Genomic DNA, 23341 nt, shown 5'->3' with positions numbered 1-23341 from the left:
GGTAATCTGATCATTGTACTTCTTAAGTGCCTCAGGTATTTTTTTTTCAAGATCCTTGCATCTCTTCTCTAGTTCATCATTTCTCATCTTCCATTCAGAAGCTTCTTCATTGCTTTTCTTCAGTTTCATTTGCATCTCCCATACCTGTTTTCTTTCCCTTTCCAGCATTTGATCATAATATTCCACCATATGTATAGGACAGTGATAGTTTTCTTGTGTAGAGGGAGTGGATTTAAGGTTTTTCCCTGGTTTCTCTTTGGCTTTGTCCTGCTGTTCCCTAATATTCTTAGAAAGTGTTTCATTTTCTTTGAGCACCTCTTGGTGTCTGTTCAAGAGATCTGAAAATTTCAACTTGAGTGCTTTTATGTCATTTTCAGCAGTCTTTTCTCTCTGAAGATTATGTACTTCTTGCTTCAGGACAGAAATTGCCTGCGTTGCCTCTTTGAGCTGCTGGCTTTCTTTCTTTTTTTGCTCTTGGTTGCTCCTTGTCAGTGCCTGACATTTCGTTTTATAATCAGTAAGCTCCTTGTTTAACCTGACATTTTGTTTAGTCATGTTACTAAGTTGTTCCTTCAGCGATTTGATCTCCCTTTCTGCTTCTGTTTGTTCCTTTTTACTTTCGGACACTATTTTCTTTAACCTCAGTACCTCGTTCCTTAACTCTAAATTTGTAGCCATCTCAAGAATTTCATGCTTTCTTTCCTGTGTACAGCTTTCAAGCATGATTCTCAATTTGTCCGTTCTTCTATCAGCGGCTGACGTAACCTCCGACCCTCTTGAACAACCAGAGCCTACAGCTGAGGATGTTCTGGTAGTGTTCTTTCTGGTGTTTGGCTGGCTTTTCTCCATTGTGCACCAATAATATTGAATTTGCTGCTAAATATTGAATTTGCTGCTACTGCTGCTGTGAGACCAGAGTCTGACTGTTCACCTTGGAAACCTCCTGAGTTCTCACCACATCAAAGCTTTGATGTTCAAGCGATGTCATCACTTGATGGTGCTGCTGCTGTTGCTATAGCAACACACTAAGATAACAACAAACTGAGTCTGAGTGCTGATGGAGAGTGCAAAGGATTCATCAGTCCTTGTGTGACCGGTGTGGATCTGTCTTTGCGTTGTTGTAATGACGAATCAGGCGTTTATCTTTTTGGAGGCAGTTTCCATTTATTTCTGACACACAGTAGAAACACAAAAAAAAACCTCCAATCAGCAGTCGCCAAAATACGTGCCCCTAAACAGATCAATTAATGACAAAATGAATATCTCATAATAAATTTACAACAGAAATTTCCCCGGACTCAAAAGATGCCTACCTCTCCCACAGAAATCAGGGACGGAAGGGAGAGAATTGGCGCGAGGACGGTTCTTATAAAGGGCAGTGTTACATGTATTATGGCACCCAAACCAAAGTTCCACCTGCTGACTAGGAGGTACAAACAGTCAGGCATTAACTGAACCAAAAAGAAAGAAACAAACAAGAACCAGATGCAGATTTTGTGTAATTATTAGAAAAAAGAAAAACTAATATGCATATTCCAAATATATACACATGCACAGCTGTATAATCGACCCTGTTACACTTGTGTCCCCCACTTTGCTTTGTGTACAGCCTCAGGACACTGGATTTAGGGTGAAACCCTCAGTGCATTGTGAGGAGTTTCCTACTAGATATTTTGCAAAAACTTTTTTTTTTCTCTCTCTGTCAAAAATGTATACTCTTGCACCACAACAAAGTCTCCTTAGTTAAAACTGAAAGTTTATTACAGCACTACTTTACTGGTCCAACCCAAGATAAAACTGGACTGCATGAGTTTGACACCCCTGGTCCTGCAGGTACATTTCCATTTTTAGTGCAGTGGTTTGTTGATTAAAAAAATCGATTAAACAATTTGAATTGAGTCACTAAAACGTATGAAATGTCAACAGAAATAACCCCTGAATGACCGAAAAATTAAGTTTAAAAATAAATCTGATGAATCTGATGGAGAAGCGTTCACCTGGAAGCAGCTGTGTGATTGGCATGTCGTGCAACCAATCATGAGAGCGTAAACGTGACCATATATGGTAGACGCCGGCTTTCTTAAAGTGAGCGTCCAATCACAGTGGGCAATGGGAGGAGACTTGTCGATTTACCCCGCATATCTAACAACCAATCAGAATGCGCCCAGCCTATGACGTTTTAGTAGGCGTAGTTCTGAAAGAACCAACCATACGCTTGTCTGAGTCAAGCTTGGTTGGAGCGCAGAGACAGAGGAACTGCTGCTGTCAGAAGGTAATGAGAGAAATGCAGACAAAGATTAAGGTTTAGCAGGTTTACCACGCGGTGTTGGCTCCTGTTATCTGTTCGTGCATGCGCGGGACGTGGAGACGGTGGAAATTTAGCGGGGCCAGCCTCGCTGAGGCGGCCCCCCGAGCAGTGGAGCCCTCACTAAAACTCACTGATCCTTCATTACTTGACAGCTTAGCAGCTAGCAGCTAGCTGGCTAACGCTCAGGCTGAAGACATGAATGGGAGGATAAAGGAGGGTTTAATCGGGGTGGGGTGAATAATGAGACCTCGCTAACATCTCGCCCATGCCACGGTCAAAGTTAAGCCTCGCCACGACCTGGCTAATTATAGTAAAATATAACGGAAGTTGTCTGTCATTGACATGAAGCTGCATGGTGTCCAAAATGGGCATTCGTAGGATTTTTGTCTAGCGAAAAATAATTAGCTTTATTTACTGCAGCTTTGTTTCTGGATTGTGTTTAGTTTAGCCTGCACAGGCCAGATAATGTTATTTCTACTGCTCCATTCATGAAAAAGCAATTCACGGCGATTTACAAGAAAATAGCGGAATTACGAGATTAAGATCGTGTAGTATGTTAAAAGAAAAATGATAAAGATTAAGAAAGCCATAAAAAGGACAGTAATGTCAAATCTTGATGATTAAGGTAATAAAATAAGTCCAATATATTGTTTATTATAAGCAATGTTTTAAGGCCAGAGTTTAGGTGAGTGTGTCAGCACCAGAGGCAATCCAAAGCTTGATGGATCAAGGATCCACAGGCAGCCAGTGAAGAGATTGGAGCTCAGGTGTGATGTGCTCCACCCTCGTTGTGTTTGCGAGGACTGTGGATGAGCTGCAGCCATCTGTAAACACATTATTATAATCCAGCCTGCTGAAAATCAATGCATGAACCAGTTTCTTTGAATCTTGGTCACAAATTAATTCTTGCAGTATTTTTCAGATGGTTGCAAACTGATTTTACAGGTTATTGTCTTGATGTTGTTGTGCCCATTGAAAAATAATTTGCTCCCTTGCTCTGTTGCTGTATCTTTGTTTTGTGTAATTGACTGTTTCCCAGTGGTTGTGTCAGTCTGAAATGGGTGCAGCTGGAAAAAAATAAACAGGACTACTCATCTATTGTTCACGCTCATGAAATGATCTCTCACCTGCAGATATGTTTCATCCACAGATTGACATACTGTTTACCTGAAGACCACACAAACAATAGTGATATTTTTTGACTTTTATAAGCTTGACATTAAGCTTTTGTTAAGCAGCAGTAACCTCATCCAAGGTGGTTCTGTAGCTACTAATCACACCTGCCTTTAGTCTGTCTGTATATATTTGTTTTTAGGTGCTAGTTAAAGACATGAGTGGGTTTTCCTTCATGTTTAGGATCCTTATCATGTAGTTATGGTCATTCATTTGGCAAAACCAGGCGGACACAATTAGATCCCTTGAAAATCGCTTTACATAATTGCAATCTCCAAAAATTCTCAAGGTGAATAGCTCCACTGGTGATTTTAGTGGATTCACTTGTAATAATTTGACTGTCATGTTTTATTAAAGCTCGTGTCCGGAGTTTTGAAAGAGAGAGGCTTTTTTTAATCCAACGTCTTGGGTTCCGCCCTCCCTCTGCTTTCATGAGCGACCAAGCCACGCCCCTTTAATTGTGCACGGGGTAGGGTGAAAGTGAGAGCCTCAGAGTCCTACAGCATCCTCCATGTTTAGCTGTTTACGGTGGATGTTCAGCAGGCAGTGGATATATCCGTGGTAAGCGCGGCGGCTGCTGCGGAGCTAACTCACCTCTGCCAGGGCGAGTGCGCGTGCTCCCTGGCTGCGTGCACACTTTGATTGACGGCACGACAAGGTGGAGGCTCGAAATGTATTGGCTGACGCTGACCGGCGCTTTTTTGGATAACATGGGGGTCTATGAGACGAAGGCGGGGCTCATAAATACATTTTTATATTGCTTTATGCTAATATTATAAAGTATCGAACCAGACTGACACATTTAAGCTCTGTTAAAAAATGATACATACATTGGAAACGAACGGAAACTCCGGACACGAGCTTTAAGTTGGACAAAACATACTGAAAAGAGTTATCCTTATGAGATGAATGCTGTTGAAATGTTATTTTAAACATGTTTTAAAATTTGCCTTTATGGTTTACCTTCCATAAGCAAAACATTTAGTTTAACAGTTGGTCTTTTTTGTTTTGCAAATCATGAATTTTTATGCATATTCACTTAAAGGTGCATTAAGGAGTTTTACAACCTTAAAAATACTTATTTTCCACCATAAATATGTTACTAATTTTTAATGATGTGTACAATGTGCCCTGACATATTCATTACAAGTACCTCTAACAGCGCTAAATTGTCACTTGAAAGTTGCAGTGCCGGTCCGGCACCAACATTTTTTTGGGGAGAATTTGAAAGGAATGACGTAATGCGCGCTCCGGCTGGATAGGTTTCATTTTGTCCGCCATTACTCCGCCAGATGCTTTAGTGAGCAACAACTGAGCAGGATTTTCCAGAAAGTAAGAAAAGACTGGCTTCTAGCACTGCCACAACTCCAGCACAGACTCCACCAGGTAAAAGAAACTTAAATCTTACTTGAGCGCAACTAAACGAGCGAGGAAGGAGTTCCCCTCTTCCGCGCACGCGAGCCACAGGGACGAGTTTTTCACTAAGCTGCATTACGCCCAAGGCCTGCAGGGGGCGCTGTTTCACATAAAACGTGCAAACTCCTTAAGGCACCTTTAAATCCAGTGTTTAAAGGTGCATTAAGGAGTTTGCACGTTTTATGCGAAACAGCGCCCCCTGCAGGCCTTGGGCGTAATGCAGCTTAGTGAAAAACTCGTCCCTGTGGCTCGCGTGCGCGGAAGAGGGGAACTCCTTCCTCGCTCGTTTAGTTGCGCTCAAGTAAGATTTAAGTTTCTTTTACCTGGTGGAGTCTGTGCTGGAGTTGTGGCAGTGCTAGAAGCCAGTCTTTTCTTACTTTCTGGAAGATCCTGCTCAGTTGTTGCTCACTAAGCATCTGGCGGAGTAATGCCGGACAAAATGAAACTTACCAGCCGGAGCGCGCATTACGTCATTCCTTTCAAATTCTCCCCAAAAACATTCTGGTGCCGGACCGGCACTGCAACTTTCATGTAACAATTTAGCGCTGTTAGAGGTACTTGAAATGAATATGTCAGGGCACATTGTACACATCATTAAAAATGTGTAACATATTTATGGTGGGAAATGAGTATTTTTAAGGTTGAAAAACTCCTTAATGCACCTTTAAGAGATTAGAAACATTTGTGCTGATTCAGCTTTTGGAGAAGTGCAGGACAGTGGCTGCCTCTCGTGCTGTCCGTATAAGTGACTAGCTTTGGACTACAGCGACAGCTGCTACTGAATGTCACAGAGCAGCTGTGGACACACACACACACACACACACACACACACACACACACACACACACACACACACACACAGAGGCTGTGGTAACGTGAGGTGGAAGGCCCCATCTCATGAGGACCATTAATGTGTCAATTATTTTTGTTGGTGCGTCTCCATGTGGATTAGTAAGAAATGCGGCTGATGCTTCTTCTTTATGACACTGAAAAATACAAACAGTTGTTAATCTTTCTCATCCTTTTATTATTGCAAAGTCTGCTGCTAATTGCAAGTTTTCAAATTTCTGACAACCCTCAACTGGCACAAATAAGCAAGGTGCTTGTCAGTGAACTGTAAAACGGTCCAGAGCGTAAGGATTGGCCCGGCCATTTCCTCCCCCCCCCGCCCAATGACATGTTGAAACGTGCGTCTGGTTCCTCTCATGTGGAGGAGTGAGAGTGAATGAGCTGAGTAGCTGCTAAGAGCCTAACAGGCCAGTAGGAAATTGAATTGGTGCTTGTAAACGGGGCATTGACTCCCGGTCTATTTAAAGGTGTGAAAGCCTTCGGACTAACGCTGCATCGTCGTCTCCCTAATGACACGGCCAGCTGACACTCCAAACACGTGGTGGTCTGCTCGGACGCTGACGGTTTGAAATGGAATTGTTATATCAACTTAATCCCTTTGTTTTAAATGACTCGGTATCTTTTTTGCTTTTTTTCGATTCCGCTGCTGTGTATTCAAATACAAGTGAAATGACTTAATTCTCTGCAATGCAAGATTTTCTAAAATCAGGACAACTGATGTGCAACATCTGGCAATCGAAGACAGCGGTTCCCAACCTGGGGTTCGGGACCCTTTAGGGTCCGAGGTTTCCAGAATTAGAACAAACCAGGGCAGCTGCCCACTGTCGTATGTTTGGGTGAGAAATCAAGGGTGGAAAAATTTAGATTTTGCAAGATTTGTGTGAATATTGGAGGCATTAGAGGCCATTCAGTGGGGAGTTTCCATGTTCTTTGGGCTACTTTTTGAGGACAATGTTGGAACTTTTCACAAAATGTCTCCTTGTAAGTGTAGAAATGGAAAAATGCAACTTTTTGAAAAGGCTCCAACTCCCTCTCTGTGGAGGGGGGCGAGAACAAGTGCATATTTGTGTGGTTTAATACAAAAACAACCACCATCTCAGACTTGTCTGAGATCCAGGTCATGTGTTGGCGAAGTTCATCGAGGCCAGGCTGAGCAGTTATAAATGTTTTACCCTCAGCGCTGGAAATAGATTTATACATTTATATCACAGGCTGTGAGCAGCGAGGCCTGCATCCTACCCAGAGGGTTTAAAGTGCTGTTTCTGGAAACACAATGATACATTTCACTTTAAAATATCTTTGTAATTTTCAGATAGCATTACCGCTTCAGGTCAACATGATGACACATCTGTCGTTTATTACAGTAATTAGACAGGTTATTTTCTTTCTGTGCTTCATTCATTTTGTTTTCCACTGCAGTCCGAATGAACTCCACTTTGGTTTCATTCCTCTTTCAACACTCGTTGCCTTTTGTGTGCTTTTCTTTCATTATTCCTTCATAATCCACAGTCCTGCTTGATTTAGTGTTGGTTTTTTCCCCCTGTCCTGTTCAGTTGACTCTCTTCTTTCACTAGAATTTTTTTTTCTTAACCTCTTCCATAAAGCCTCCAGCCACACCGATGACTGTGCAACTTTTTCAGAACACAGAAACAAACTAATCATACAGGATTGGCTCATTTGCACTCACTGGTTTAAAACACGGGAGTGATGATATTGGCCTAGCAGTGTATTTTTTGAGGGCGTATTGTATTGCAGTTAATCGTCTTATTGCTGTTTTTCCTCTTCCTCAGCTTTCCATCCAGCACCATGGGAAAGAAGAGTCGGGTGAAGACTCAGAAGTCCGGTTCAGGAGCCACCGCCGTGGTTTCCCCGAAAGAGATGATGTATCTCATCTCTGAACTGCTGCAGAGTACGTCTCCCTTCACGACAATACACCACACTTTTTATAACACTCCAGGCTGCTCTGCTCGTTCTGTTTATTTCCCACTTGCACACACGGCAGTGTTTATCTGTTAGATTCTCTGAGTTTAGTGCAACACATGTAATATACTGTGCAATCCACACTTTTCAGGCAGTTGGTCGTCATGTTCAGTGTCAGTATAAAGAATCAGGAGTGAGCTCGGAAAGATGGAGGCAGCTGGAGGCGTACAGTCCCGCTTGGGTCTTTACAGCCTTCATTCATTTTCTCACTCAGTCACAAGTTTTAACCACCATGACTGTGTGATCTGACGTTTTCCCAGAATGCAGCAGTGCGGCGCCCTCTGCTGGTAAGGAGTGGGAGGAGTACATCCAGATCAGAGGTTTGGTGGAGAAGATCCGCAAGAAACAGAAGGGTGAGTGCAGCGAAAATAGTGTAGCTTTACCTGCATATATGGAAAATACAGACCACGGCTATGAGACGGGGCTCAAGAGGATCAGAACATTTCTCGTGCGCGGTGTCCTTGTTCAGGCATGTCGGTCATGTTCGAGGGCCACAGAGAGGACTACTTCTCCGACCTGATGTCCTGGGCGCAGGAAAACGGCGCCGCCTGTGACGGCTTCACCGTGGACAACTTCGGAACGGAGGGCTACGGCCTGCGGGCCACCAGAGACATCAAGGTCCCGACACTTTCATGCATACCGGCGGGCTTCAAAGACGGGATCCAAATGACTGACGCTGTTGATGCCGGTGTGTGTGTGTGTTTGTGTGTGTGCAGGCGGAGGAGCTGTTCCTGTGGATTCCCAGGAAGATGCTGATGACGGTGGAAGCAGCTCAGAACTCTGTTCTAGGTAAGCGAGAGATACACTCCTTTAACAACATTCAAGGAGCTTCTGTCATCTACAGTTACATGATCGTGACCATCCCTGCTGTCTGTGTCCCAGGTCCGCTGTACAGCCAGGACCGGATCCTGCAGGCCATGGGCAACGTGACCCTGGCGCTGCACCTGCTGTGCGAGCGGGCCGACCCGGCGTCCTTCTGGCAGCCGTACGTGCGCAGCCTCCCCCAGGAGTACGACACGCCGCTGTACTACCAGCAGGAGGACGTGCAGCTGCTGCTGGGCACGCAGGCAGTGCAGGACGTCCTGAGCCAGTACAAGAACACAGCGCGGCAGTACGCCTACTTCTACAAACTGATCCAGGTGGGAACGGCCGCAGTGTCACGGTGCAATGCCCGTCAAGATCAGGGCTCTGCAACCCTTATGACCAAAACAGCTGTTTTCAGGATTTTCCACTAAATGATGTTTGTCTGGAGCTGCAAAAAAAAAAAAAAAAAAAAAAAAAAAAAACTATACATAGAAAACCTGAATTTGCATTCATTGATTTAAAAATACTTTACTTCATTTTTAGCTTTAATGACAATTTTAAGATATTTTTCCTCCTTTTATTTCCATGTATTTGATTATTAGGACAGTCTGTATTATACCAGCATTTTTTTTTCTTTTTTCCATTTTTCCTGTCTTTCTCTTTTATTTTCTTGGGGAAAAATGCCATACAAACAATTTTCATCATTTAGCTTCCTGTATAATGTTTCTTTATTTTCAGTTTTCTTTATCTTCTTCTAGTTTTTACCAAATCCATCTGTTGTGGCTGCTTTAGCTGTTTTACATGCTCTTGCAGTCTGCAGCCTGGAGATGAGACTGGTGTGGAATGCAAATGACAAAAATGAAAATGTTTTGGAGCCACATGAAGCTGCAGAGCTGCAGGTTGCAGATTCCTGGTCTAGATACACTACAAACCTGTCTAGAGATTTTGTTGCTATTACTGTTTTCTGGCCCTTTATCTCATTCTTAAACATGACTACAACATCTAACAAGTAGAAGAAAACACACCGTCTCATTCAGTTGCATGTTAGAATAATATAATTACAAAACTGTACCCCAGAAAAACTCCCATGCGATGCCTCACACCCAATATTTAGTCTGATTTCAATCCTCGTTCAGGACCAGAAGGGGGCAGCATGTGGTCATAAAGTGAGGAGGAACTCCAGACAGTGCTGAACCTGTCCCTGATCGGTGTCTTTGATACGATTCTTCCACTCGGCTTCTCATTACAGTGTGATGGTTGACAAAGTGATTTCCATATCAAGATCTGCCCCCTCCTTTTTTTTTTCTTTTCTTTTTTTTTTTAAACAATCATCTCCAAAGTTCACAAACTTTCTGTCCAGCGTTCTGCCAACAAATGGAATGAGATATAGTCGCAGCGATTACATGATGAAATATTGGTTAACAGGCCCAGACAACAGATAGCGGGATGGTAATCTCCAAATATGCTAATGCGCCCATTATTAATCTGAAGCACGCCGGAATGCCAGCTCAGCTTTGATCAGTCCTCTCTGAAGTCAGCCTGCAACACTTTGATCAGAGTTAAGTTTGAGAGAATTCATTCTTTTATTGGCTTCACTGAGGTATTTGGTTTCACTGAGATATGAAGTCACACGCGAGTAACACACATCCCTCCATATATTCATCGTTTGGTTTTGTTTGCCCGTGGTGGCATCACTCCACTAGATGGGAGTGTTGTGCTCTGAGCTGCTCCCTCTATGAAGAAGACAAAAGAAGCTTGCTGGTCCTGTAGAGGCTTCAGCCGCGGCCCGTCACCTCTGCTTTCAATGCCCGTGACCATCAGTGCACCGCACGCCGTCTGAACGCTCTGATTCAGGCAGAAATAACCACCGATGCAGCAAAGAGCAGGAACAGCCAGCGACCAGTTCTCCTAGTCTCACTTGTCATCAAGCAGTGGATGATTTAGAACAATCCTCGTAGCAATTTGTATTTAGTTAGGTAACGTCCACCCATCAGCCCATAATCACACAAACACGTGATTTTTAAAGTCACCAATTAGCAAAGCCAGATTTTGAACTGTGGTATGAAACTGATAAAATTACAATACTTGCAAATATCGTAGAATAAAAAGAAGCACTTCTCCAGCATCTATGGTGATTGATATTGGCAGGTTGTTGCTTGATTTTGACTTGAAACGTAAATATTGGAATTGATATGAATGAATGATTTATTTCTGCTCTCAGTTCAACACATGAAATACAAACATGGTTCCATTTAAATGACCAAGAAAAGTAACAGACTGAATCCAGTGTCTGGAATATGAGCAGCATATAAATATAAACCAAATACCGAATAGAAGAATGATGTGAAGAACATATGAATGAAATAATTGATCTTCCCTTTCTCCCATCATCAGTCTGAACTGGAACTCTTAATCATCCTGTATTTCAAAGTTTGTTTCAAAGATCTGAAATTCATGTACAAAATGTGCCATTTGCGCCATGTCGATTTCATGTCATGGGAGTTTTTTTTTTGCAAAACCTCTGTGGAGAAGCGCTCTACATGCAGATGATCGGGCGTCTTCATGAGGCGTTAGATTGAGCTGCAGATTACAGAAACACCACAATATGCTACAACAGTAACATGTTGTTTACTTTTGTTAACTTCATTAACTTTAGTTACTTCTTTGAAGACGTAATAATCACTAATGGTAATTTTCAGTACCTTGCCAGACTGTAGTGGCGACAGTGTGAATCTGTTTAATGATCCTGCTACTTTCAGTTCGCCTTCTTTTTTTTAATCAAGAGATATTATTTCCTCACACACACACACACACACACTCACACTCACACTCTCTCTCTCTCGCTGCCCTCGGGGTAAAATGGAGTGGTCACATCATATTTCACCTCTGGAGCTTGAATAGCTGCTCTGTGTTGACACTGATTCATCCCTACAGGTGAGTGCAGAGACTCAAGCTTGTCAGGTTCGACAAAGTGGCCAAGTTCTTTTTTTTTTTTTTTTTTTTTAACGCCCTCCTCTTCATAAAACCTCCAGCTTGATTGATGAACTCATATTAAGTCTTTTGTAAATGTTTCACCGTCGTCGGCAGCTGATAAACGGGACGAAATAGATGTGAAGTAATCGCACAGGCGAAGTTGTTGTCAGCGTTATGTATTTTCCAGTGTCACATTCATTTTAGAGGTTTAACCCCAGATGAAATAAATAACTCTTTTTTTTTTTTCCCTAATGATCTATGACGGTCCAGGCTGTGCTAATGGATTTGCAACTTGTAGCCACTAGTTGCAGCCAAAGTTTAATGTTTGTCTTCAATATAAGTTATTTTGTTTATACTGCTAGATTTGTATCGATTACAAATCAGGAAACTATAAAGGCAGTTTTTGCATAAAAATATCCATTTAAAACAATGACATTGTTGGAACTGTGTGAAATGCAAAGTGCTGGATGCGTTTTTCTTTATTAATCTGATGATGAGCTTTTAGAAGGGATTAATTTGTACTTTTAGCATTTCAGCTAAAGCAGTGTTGTTGTGAGTGCAAAACTGAAGAACAGCAGGGCAGTAATCATCTTTACTCTTCTCGCTCCGAGATGCACTGGAAGACATTTTAATGAAAGAACATCGCAGTTTTTCAATTTCCACTTAGATTTTTTTTTTTTTTTTAAATGCAGACAAAGCGATCGGATCATTTAATCTATTAATTAGATGCTCGCTTGGGCCTTTTAACCTCAAGTTGGGCGCAGTGGTGCCACAATCCCTGGACTGACCTTTGACCTTCATGTCATTCACCAAGTAAACACTACAAAATAATTTCTGCACTTCAACATACATGCGCGTATCAGACTGCGTGGCTTCTTGTGCATATATCCCCCACACCCCAGAGAGGTGGCGGCGGGAAGTGGGGGATGGGGAGCACAGAGAGGTTTTTGAGGAAGGTACATTCAGGTCAATTCAATTCAAAGCCAATGTGACAAGCTAATTTTCCAGGCCGGTCATCTGAGGAAGGATGGAGAGGAGGAGGAGGAGGAGGAGCTGGGGACAAAACAAGGAGGAGTGGAGAATGTGAATTTGTGTGTCCGTGTATGTGTTTTTAGGAAGGAGATGTATCATAGATGAGTGGATGGGACACGCGCACACACACACACACACACTTCCGTACCTCAATGACCCTTTCTTGCTCAGTTTCCATGTCAAACATCTTGGAGGAAGATGTGTTTGCTCGGTTTTACTTTTGCATTTTGAGGTTTAATTTCATGGCTAAGATTCGGCTACAGCGCTTAAAGACAATCTATTCCGATCAATATGTTGTTTTAACTGATAAAGGAATGTGTCCGTACAGTTTAGAGTCTCGGTGTGTGTGGAGATGATGACTTTTTATTGAGTACTTAAATTCACGATATCTTTCCATGTTTAATTCCGCTGTTACTGAATGGAGGAGCATGAAGTGTGACGTCCGTCGGCCTCTCGGTGTAGACAGGAAGCACTGAGCTGCTCGAAGAGACCCGAGCTTCACCTGCATCCAGCCCTGATGTCGGGGAATGTGTGGAAAAGCACCTGCCTCAGCCGTATTCATGTTAATCCTGTTTATTTGTTGCCGTCGGCTCCGTCCGAGCGCTCTGCAGGGTCTCAGTCTTACCAGCCAACACATTACTGTACCGCTGCTTCTCATAGAGGTCAGGCATCAGGATTGCTGTGTTTTGGAAACGATCACTCAGCAGCAGTCTATTTTCTGTCTGTTACTTTTATTTGACATGAGTGTTTACATCATAAACCCGAAGCAGTTTTGGACTTGCGTGATGAATTCATTTATGCATCTTTATCTTGATGTCTCCTGTGCGCTCAAGGTTTCTGTGTGGAGTTTATACCATTCGTTCATTTCTTATCATCTTCAACTTTTGTTTCCCCTTGCTCCTTCTTTCCTCTACTTAAGCTCCGGACGGCTTGCAAATGGCTTTACTTGGTGGCTTCTTTAATAGAGCAGCCCCTCAATACACACACACACACACACACACACACACACACACACACATACACACACACACAGGTACCCCCTTCAGGCTCCTAAATTGATGAGGCAGATTTATGACGGCTGCTGGCCACAACAAATTAAGTTGACAGTGATGTATGTGGGGGGTCGAGAGTCACGCTGCACTAACAGACCACACACACACACACACACACACACACCCCAGCCCCAGCGATGGCCCCTACTCCCAGTCCTTCTTGTTAGGCATCCCTGTCAGACAGCCCCCCCCCCCATGCATAATGAAATTCCGCATACTGATTTGTGTTTCTCCTCCTTTCTTTGCCGCTCTCGTCCGCCTGCCCCTCTGCATCCTCAGACCCATCCGGCCGCCAGCAAACTGCCCTTGAAGGACAGCTTCACGTTTGATGACTACAGGTCAGTGTGTGTGTGTGTGTGTGTGTGTGTGTGAGGTGGGAAGTGATCGCTCACGTCTTCCCCCCGTGTGTGTGTGTGTGTGTGTGTGTGTGTGTGTGTGTGTGTGTGGTTGTGTGTCGTTGATGTAAACCGGTGAAAACTAATTGATGTCCTGCAGCGCCCACTCCCTCAGTTTGATCCTCCTTTCCTTTTTTTTTTTTTTTTTAACTCATATCCGAGATCAATAAAACGGCACGATCGCCTAAAACCATCTGCATTGCACCGTCCGGCTGCGTGAGAGGAATTTACTGAAGAAGGTTCATACTTACTGACAGATATCTTTTCTGTTGTTGTCTGGAGCACTCATTAGTTTAGGATTCAAGATTCTCACCTTCAGTAAAGATGAGTTCGTTGCAACGAAACCATTCGAGCAGCACGTTTTAGCCACAACTGTGCTCGTGTTCAAGAGGAGTGACCAGTAATCAGATCTTCAGTGGGTTTAATCACATTCCAGACATAACTATAGTCTAAAGGCCTCAACCCCAGTGCTAAACCGATATCTCACCCACTCCAAAAGTGATCTTTGGGCGTCTTGCTTGCAGGTGGGCGGTGTCCTCCGTCATGACCCGTCAGAACCAGATCCCCACCGAGGACGGCAGCAGGGTCACCCTGGCCCTCATCCCCCTCTGGGACATGTGCAACCATACAAACGGACTGGTGAGCACCACCGCTGTTAAACATCCCACTTGGAAAAAAAAAATGAACAAGCATTTAAATCTCTGAGAGCTTATTTATTGTGGCGATGCGTTTGGGGCCTTGCAGATCACCACCGGCTACAACCTGGAGGACGACCGCTGTGAGTGTGTGGCGCTGCAGGATTACAAGGAGAACGAACAGGTGAGCGGACGCTTTGCTCCTCTGCTGATCTCAGCATGTGGCACTTTGGGACTCTGTGGACTTCATTCAGTATTCATTTGTGGCGCAAAGTGTAAAAACGAGCTGTGTAAGTCCACTGTGGATGTTCCAGTGACTCGGTGAAGGATTCTCCGTCATCTCCCTGGCTTTTCATGCCTGCACCTCATTTTCACTGTGATATCCCGCAGATTTACATCTTCTACGGCACGAGGTCCAACTCGGAATTCGTCATCCACAACGGCTTCTTCTTTCAAGACAACGCCCACGACCGAGTGAAGATCAAGCTCGGCGTCAGCAAGAGCGAGCGTCTGTACGCCATGAAGGCCGAAGTGCTGGCACGGGCCGGCATCCCGGCGTACGTTCCCCCACACACACACACACACAGACACCTCTTATCCTTCCTTTGCATTGAGTCACATAACTTGCTCCACCTAACCATTACCCAAACCTTCATCTCACATTCATGAAGAACTGTGGGACCTAAAGCCTCCAATGTGGGTCGAGTGGAGCTTCAGGCTCCCGACTTGCTCCACGTACCTTTCATATAGCTGCACTGCTCTTTTTTTTTTTTCTTCCAGAAGTAGATATTTTAACCAATTAGCCCCCCCTCCCTCCCGTTGGCGTAATGGAAGCACATACCATAAATGTTGCAGCAGGTTTCTTTTTCTTTTCTCCCTCCCTCCCTCCCTGCTCACCACCCAGTATCAATTTACCATCCGCCCCAACACTTTCATCACCAAGAAGCTTAATCATTTTATCATTAGCCCCTTAATTTTATGCAGCATCCTCGGCTCGGCATTTTTAATCAGACGCCTTTTAATCTCTTATTGATGACAGTCGAAATCTCAACAGTGGAAATTAAGTGAAACAATCCCCGTTGTTGCCCGGGCGCTCTATTAAAGTGACAGATAAGCCCGTAGATCATTTTCAAAGGGAAGAGCAACAGATTCCGTGTCGGGCCGCGCTGACAGGATGAGCGGCTGCTATCATCACACTCTCGCTCCCCCTCCGTTCCTCAGAACTTACAAATTGATCCGTTTAGAAATTGTCATTTGGAAAACGGCAAGCATCCCGGCGAGCTTCCCCGAGCTGGATGAGCTGGTTGCTCCTCGCTGCTGCAGCACCGGACCGAGGGATAAAGTGATGGAGAGCAGATAAATGTTTGGTTCAGTTCAAGCCATCAATAATAATGTTACATCATGTAAATCAATGGTTATCTGATTAACATAAACTTCATTATTGTTTCAACAGTTGTGCGATGAAAGCATTAACGTGTCACTTCACTTTGTTTCCAACAATTGTATTCTGTTTATATTTACTTTTTTTGCAAGAATTTATCATGAGAAAAAGTTTGTTTTGCTTAACAAATGAAATGTCAACAATTTAGTCTGGGAAATACTGTCAGTTTGTTCTAAACGCCTCATCCATAGTTCGTTGTTTTTAAGGCGTCAGCGCTGTGTTGGGCGTTCGGTACCAAGTCAGTCACAGTTGATCAAAAATGTTAAAATCTGGAATTTTTAGCTGCACGTTCTGCTCTTTAAAGCATTTCAGTATTTTTACCACAATGTAGAAATCAGCAGCTTCCCCTCCGGTGCAGCTCAGTACAGTTAGCCAGAACCTGAGGAATAAAAGCGCATTTTTACCATGGTACCGATGAAATAGGAATTTCCTGTTTTGAAATTAAAATACATGTTTCACGACGTTACATGTTGGGGACTATACCCTCTGTTCTCCACACTACAGTCTCCACCAGAATATGTCCTGTGGCTACCGCTGAATCTCATGCTGTCAGGATGTTTTCTTTACTTTAAAGACCCAACTAAGACTTTTACTTCACCTCTAACTTTACCTGTGTACGGAACTCGCCCTCTGTGTGACACATCTGACTGCTGCGTCGTCCAGTTCCTCGTCTCACACCCCAAAACCCCCGTTTGCACAACAGCATTTCAAGTAAAGAACGTATAATTTTTGTGTTTTTTGTTTCAAAAAAGTTTTGCGTTTGCCTGGAAACTTTTTGAAAACAGTCAGAAATGGCACAAACAGTGAAAACAAATGTAATGTGCGATGCAGGCTCAGAGCCACACTTTGCTACACACAGCACCAGATGGAGCTCACAAGCAGTTATATGCGTACCACAGATTCAAAATCAGTGGTTTAAATCTTTCAGCACTTCCAGCTGATTTTAGATCCTCAGACAGGTCAAAGTGGAACCTGAAAGATGTCCCGATTAAGATGTTTGTTCTAGAATTTGTCACCAATGATCAGAAGTCTAGTGATCAAGAGGTGGAGGCTGTGTGTGGTGTGTTTGTGTTGATGTGGGTTCACGTTGCTTCAGGTCGTTCTCGAACCTCGTTTCTCAGACGCTGCTCTGTCTGCTGGTGTCTTTTCAGGTCCTGTGTTTTCGCTCTGCACTGTAACGAACCCCCGATTTCAGCCCAGCTCCACGCCTTCCTGAGAGTCTTCTGCATGACAGAGGGTAAGACATTGACAGGTGCACACACACACACACTGCGAAGCACCAAGAGCGGGACGCTCCCCCTGGAACTTCCTGACCGCGCTCTAAAAACAAAGCACGCCACGTTTCTCAACGCTCCTCGGAGACCGGCGTCAAGCGGCTGCTTCCTTCACAGGCGAATGGGAGGCTGAGGAGGGCGGGGAGGGACGACGCACGGCCTGTCCATTCCCCGAGCCGGTTAATTGATCAAGGCAGGCCACCAGATGTGTGCGAGGAGCAAGCCACCGCGGGGTTTGCAATATTCATCGGCGTACATGCAGAAAGGCAGCGGCGTCATAAATCCCCCGCCGCACAAGGCCGCATCCTCCTCCGTTGCAGGACTCGTCTTCAGGACCCCCCGCTTGATATATTATTCACATTTCTGCTGCATGTTAATTTTTAAAGCGGCGCTGGATGTGCGTGTGGGTATCGTTCGTCGCGCGCCGCCGTGTGTACGGGCGTCAACATTTCTTAACAGATGTGACATGATGGAATAATGTTCACCCACAACTGGGGCGCCGCACTTTTTACTCTTTCATCTTCCAGGGTAACCAAGTCATGTTCCAGTCCTCAGATCAAAGGAACCGAGGGGGGGGACGAATCCAAAGATGCTCTCCACCTTTTTATTTATTTATTTTTTTTGGTAACACTTTATGACATATATGTAAATAATGAAGTTTACTTAAACGAAGTTCAGATAGTGTTGGAAGTGCTGGATTTAGGCTCATTTGGGACAGTTAAATTAACCCAGGTGTGTTTGTGGTGCATGAATTAAACAGTTGGAGGATTCTCTTGGAAAAGCAGCCTGGTTCAGTTTGAAGCCAACCATGGCGTTACTGACAAGGATTATTCCATGGCCGATGTTAAATATTGTTGTAGGAGCACAACACAAACAAAATGGAGTGATCAGTGTATTTCAGCCTAAATGAACTCTGGTTGATTAAAATGTGAACTTATGTAACGACTGATGGGACATGTGCAACCATGTGCTGCTCTAAAGCTTTCTTATGTTTCAGTTGTTATTGTTGGAATTCAAGTTGGTGGAGATCCTACCAGCATCATCAAACATGAATTGTGTTGCATGTTTGCCTCCTTTTCAGAGGAACTGAAAGAGTACTTGCTCGGTGAGCGTGCCATCAATAAAGTCTTCATCCTGGGCAACAGCGACTTCCCCGTCAGCTGGGAGAACGAGATCAAGCTGTGGACCTTCCTGGAGACTCGAGCCGCTCTGCTGCTGAAGACCTACAAGACCACCTCGGAGGTCAGTCGATACGAGTCCAGCTTCCGTTAGCAAGCCAACGCTAAATGGCACTGTGTGTTTATTAGCAGTGTGGTTTTGTGGTAGCGCTTCCTTAACCGTTGAGTGACGACGCCCCGCTCTGATCTCCATCAGGAGGACATCTCCATGCTGGAGAAACCCGACCTGTCTCTCCACGCCCGCCTGGCCATCCAGCTGCGCCTGGCCGAGAAGCAGATCCTGGAGAAGGCGTCCGCCAACGGCCGCGCCAAGCGCCTGCACTTCCAGGAGAAGCTGGAGGAGGGCGCCGCGCTGCCGCGCTACGAGGAGAGCGACATCGCCCTGCTGGAGAACGCCGACGCCGACGCCAAGCTTCCCATCATCCTGCGCAAGCTGGAGGAGGTGGAGGAGGAGCCGGAGAGGCCGCTGCAGGAGCACAGCCGCCTCCTGAACGGAGACAAGGCGGTGTACGGGACGGTCATGGAGGAGGCCAACGGGGAGGCGGAGCAGGAGAACACTCAGAAGGTCGATTCCGCTCCGGCGTTTATCGAAAGCCCAAACCAGAAGGGCCAAAAGGAGGAGACTAACCTAAGTGCCAGTCGGACTGAAGAGAATCCCAAAGAGAACGGTGAATAAACAGATTCCGCTTACTGCCGCAGCCCACGCTATTTATTTATTTTTGTGTCTCTGAAATGACTCAGAAATAGAGAAGCTGGAAAAGAAAAAAAAAAACCCAAGACAAATCAAAAGTCATTGAACTTATCGAAACTATGTTCATCCAGAGTGGCTTTTCTTTGTCCCACGGGGCTCCTGCGGCTTTCAGAGGTTTCTATTCAAATGTTTTTGCTACATGTTGACGAATTGTGGGTTTACGCGATATGAATATGAGAGGTTGACGAGAACGAAAAAGTTTGAGAGAGGAAACGAAAGGAAAAAGTGAATTAGGAGAAACGTTGCTTCCACAAAGCCAAAATCCCTCTGATTGAGTCAGTCAGGCCGGCGGTTTTTATTACTGCAGCTTCTCTCCGTGTGTGTCCCAGCATGTTATAAGTTGACAATCTTTATTTGCTGGTGCATTGTGGGGGCAATGAACAGAGGGGTGAACTGTGTGTAGAAGTGTCTTCATGAATGTACCGTGGTTAAAAGGGACTGATAACCGTCGATGAAGCCATATACAGCACCGAGGTCTCGGTCAAACGGAAACTTTTCACAGATTTTTCCTTTTTTTTTTCTTTTCCTCCTCCAGACTGCCTTAAAACGAGGCGTCCGAACATGATTTCATTGAAAAGCGAAGCGCGTTCTCACTCGGTTCGCTGTTAACGGTCAGGTTGACCCCGGTCGGTGACGACTCCCCTTCCTTGCTTTGATGCTGACTGCCGGAAGGTCCGAGGTCCGGTTCGATTGTCGGACTGACGAGATTCTCTAGGTTGTGGACATCAAAGCTCGGCAACAAGTGAACATACGAAGGCCTTCATTCACACACCTGCTGCTTGTTTTTGTTGAACATCAAATAAAATCGCATCAAACACAGTCGAACCTGTTGATAGAGGATTCTTGTTCCTGCAAAAGTGAGCAGGTTTTCCAGTAGTAATGGATTGAAAAAAAAAAAAAAAAAAAAGACAAATCACGCATTGCTGTACTTTCTGTGTTAGGGTTATGGTAATAATCGAGTTTCAGCTCCTGTATAGACTAATTTTTGGTGAGAAACAAGCCAGCTTGAGTGTTTTCCTTAAGTGTTTTGGCGCAATTTAATGTTTTTTGCCTCGTGAAGTCCCTGCTGCAAAAGGATCAGCGGCTTAATTAGTTCAGTTTGAGATAAACTCTTCTGCACTTGTGACAGCTGTAGAGGTAAACTCCAAAAACCATCAGTATCTTCTCGTAACATTGAAACTTTGTGTTGTGAAGCTTTAATATGTCACACTGAGATACGACACGTCGTGAAACTTAATGAAGTGAAACGTTTTTTTCATAAATCATGAAGTTAAAGTGCAATAACTTATATGACAATTTAAAAGTTTATCACATCATATTATAAAAGAAAACATGATGAAACTCAGTTTATATCATAATTCTCACATCTGTAAAACTCATCATGGAATCTTACCTGTACTATTTTAAACATAGATCTAGTGAAATACAAGAGATGTAATAGTTGTACTACAGTTCTAATCTCTAACCAAAGTAACCAGCTAACATAGGACCTGATGTGCTTATCACCAGACGCGTCGTTTGTGCTCCTGTAAACATCCAGCACTGAGCTCTGTGGACCTTTATGATGAGCATATGGAAAGCCGTATGCCTCAAGATCGGTCGACGCTTACATTCTTGGACGTGGTGCAAGTTAAGCTTTTTTTTTTTTCTCCTTCACTTAACTGTGTGAAAAGAAGATCTGTTGATGTTCTTTAGCTTTTTGTTTTTTTTCTTTTTTGGCTTTGCCTTCCAGAATCAAGCAGGTATAACGTGAGTTGGGGTTCCTCTTGGTTAACCAGCAAAGTTACTAAAGCGGCGACTCGTCTGCATGAGCCGTCGCGTTCCTCTCCACCGGAGTCCATTCACTGCTCGGCACTTTGTACTGCGCCACGTTCTCGTACGATGTTGTCTCTACTGTAAGCTTGAGCACTTTTTTTTCCCCCCCATCACAGATCTGTATTTTTATGCAAGTCCGTACCTTTATCAACCCCACTGGTGACATTCAGTCTGTTTGCTGCTTTTCTAAAGACCTCTGTATCGTGAAGTGTGTTTGTGTGCAAGTGTGAGAAAGGCGGCGAGCTCTAAGCTTTAACCACAGACTCAGCAAGTCCTGGACGGTTCCATTGTGTTCCCGCTGAACCACAGTCCTCGCCATCAGAGAGGAAACTTTCCCCCCCCCAAAAAAAAAGAGATTAAAATTCATCCATTTCGCAGTTCTTGTGTGTACTGTAGTTCTTGAAGCTTTTGTCCCGTTCCAATCCTTCTGGAGGCCACAGGTTACCCTCCGCCTATTGTTCCATTTCCTCCTCCTTTTGTTCCAGGGGAGAAAAAAAGAGAAAAAACCTTTATTGAGTGTATTTTCCCTTTCTTTGCCCCCTGGCCTTATTAGGAATTTATAAAAGAAACATTATCTTGAATCATTTAATTCGGGCCAATTAAATTTTGAAGTGCCCATATTCATAATTTATGGCCATCTAAGATAAAACCCCTTTAATCCTTGAATATATTATTATAATGGGCACTGGGGTGGGCAGCAGAGAGCGAGGCATGTCCAGTATTGTTAGTACTCGCTGTGTCAGTGCTGGGACCAGGCCTGGGACGAGCACTCCCAACTAATCCTGCCCCATGAATTATAAACTGCCATTCTTATTAATATGGCATGTCCGTCGCCGGGGCCGAGCCCGGTTGTTTACCGCGAGATGACACTATTGTCATGCGAGTGTTTACAGGTGTCACTGCTTCTGCTGTGATGTCTTATAAAATGTCTTATTTACTTTCTAAAACAGGTCATATTTATAGTTCTGGCCAGTTTCTGACTGTTTGGATCCGTTTACTACATTCACAGCTGGAGTGTGTCGGGATGCACTTGAACAAAGTCATATTACTGGTATAAAATGAACCTTTTTCTGCTCAAAATTTAAATCGTCTTACTTTAAATTTAAGTCATCTTCTTGTTTGATACACCCCTAAGTTGGGCTTTGTACATCAGTATTTTGAAAGCTGGCGCATTGCAACATGTGACCCGCACTGAATTCATGGCGTCTCGTCTCGTTCTCACATCTGGGCCGGAAAATACAAATATTAAAGTGAATTCCTGTGAAAAGTAATGCATTTTTTACATGAGGTTTGACTGAAAGCTTGAATGGAGGCAACTTCAGATCTAAAACCTCAGACAGTCTCTCTCCACTTTTACCCTTTGTTGCTATTTGAAGTGAACGTTTTATCTGGAGATCAGTTACCAACCACAGAGGGTCCGCTTAGTGTTTTTACAACAATAAGAATTCAAAATCAAGGTTGTTTGTTAGATTGCCTTTTGTTTGATTGTGTCAGTCTCGACTTCGTACCTTCTTCTTTGGTGATTCACTTTATAAGAAGCTGCCTAATATTGATTTCGACTTTGGCCTTGTTCAGATGACGTTTCAAGTGAAAATGCATCGTCTTTGAAAAGCGTTCATGTTTACGATGTTTTGAGGTATGACACTCTGGAGGCCACCATTGCTTTCATGGTCCATCTACTGAACATATGCAGAAAAATTCTCACTCCAGCCACGCTGAAGCTATGTTTTCATTTTACTGGTGGAAAAGCCAACTTTTATCTTACTGTAGTCAATATACGATGCAATCATTACTATTATCTATATTAATGCTTTATCTTTGACGGTTTCTTCACCAAATATAAAAATGTTTAATTCTAATAACCTGCAGCTATCAAACGTGCTGTAAAGTAGAAACCCATTATTTTCACTTCCACTTGACTTTTCTTGGCCTGAGACTTTGAACCGCTGTAGCAGACGGTGAACTTCTTAATAAAACCTCCCAGCAGCAGTTCAGAGGAACATTCTCACAGAGCCTCAAGTGAAAACCATCAACAGCGTCTGCACGCTTGACTGTTTCAGACTCTGAATGCATCTCCTAAACCTTCTGATTTAAATATCTTTTCGTATGCTGCAGAAACCTTTGCTCATGTTTCATTTAGCGACATATTCAGTCGTCTCACTGCTGTTCTCACACTTTTGAAACATCAACAAAAAAAAGATGTAAAACTATTACATAGATTGGTTTAGGGAATTTGCAAAACAGATTGATGGATCATATGAAATT

At 43.8% G+C, this 23341-nt stretch overlaps 1 protein-coding gene across 1 annotated transcript; it reads left to right on the top strand.

The window, feature by feature from the left end:
- The first annotated feature begins 2235 nt into the window (after positions 1 to 2235).
- On the top strand, positions 2236 to 20240 carry setd3 (SET domain containing 3, actin histidine methyltransferase). Its single transcript, XM_030117302.1, has 13 exons — positions 2236 to 2272; positions 7537 to 7655; positions 7987 to 8079; positions 8196 to 8344; positions 8443 to 8515; positions 8609 to 8865; positions 13867 to 13925; positions 14507 to 14621; positions 14727 to 14801; positions 15008 to 15174; positions 17210 to 17295; positions 18414 to 18574; positions 18707 to 20240. Exons 2-13 carry the CDS (start codon positions 7553 to 7555, stop codon positions 19184 to 19186), a joined length of 1818 nt encoding a protein of 605 aa, XP_029973162.1. The 5' UTR covers positions 2236 to 2272; positions 7537 to 7552; the 3' UTR covers positions 19187 to 20240.
- The last annotated feature ends 3101 nt before the right edge of the window (positions 20241 to 23341 follow it).

Source organism: Salarias fasciatus, chromosome 19 (assembly GCF_902148845.1).
Source record: "Salarias fasciatus chromosome 19, fSalaFa1.1, whole genome shotgun sequence".
Classification (NCBI taxonomy): Eukaryota; Metazoa; Chordata; class Actinopteri; order Blenniiformes; family Blenniidae; genus Salarias; species Salarias fasciatus.
Note: the sequence above shows the minus strand (reverse complement) of the source record. Positions and strands in the feature narration are given on the sequence as shown.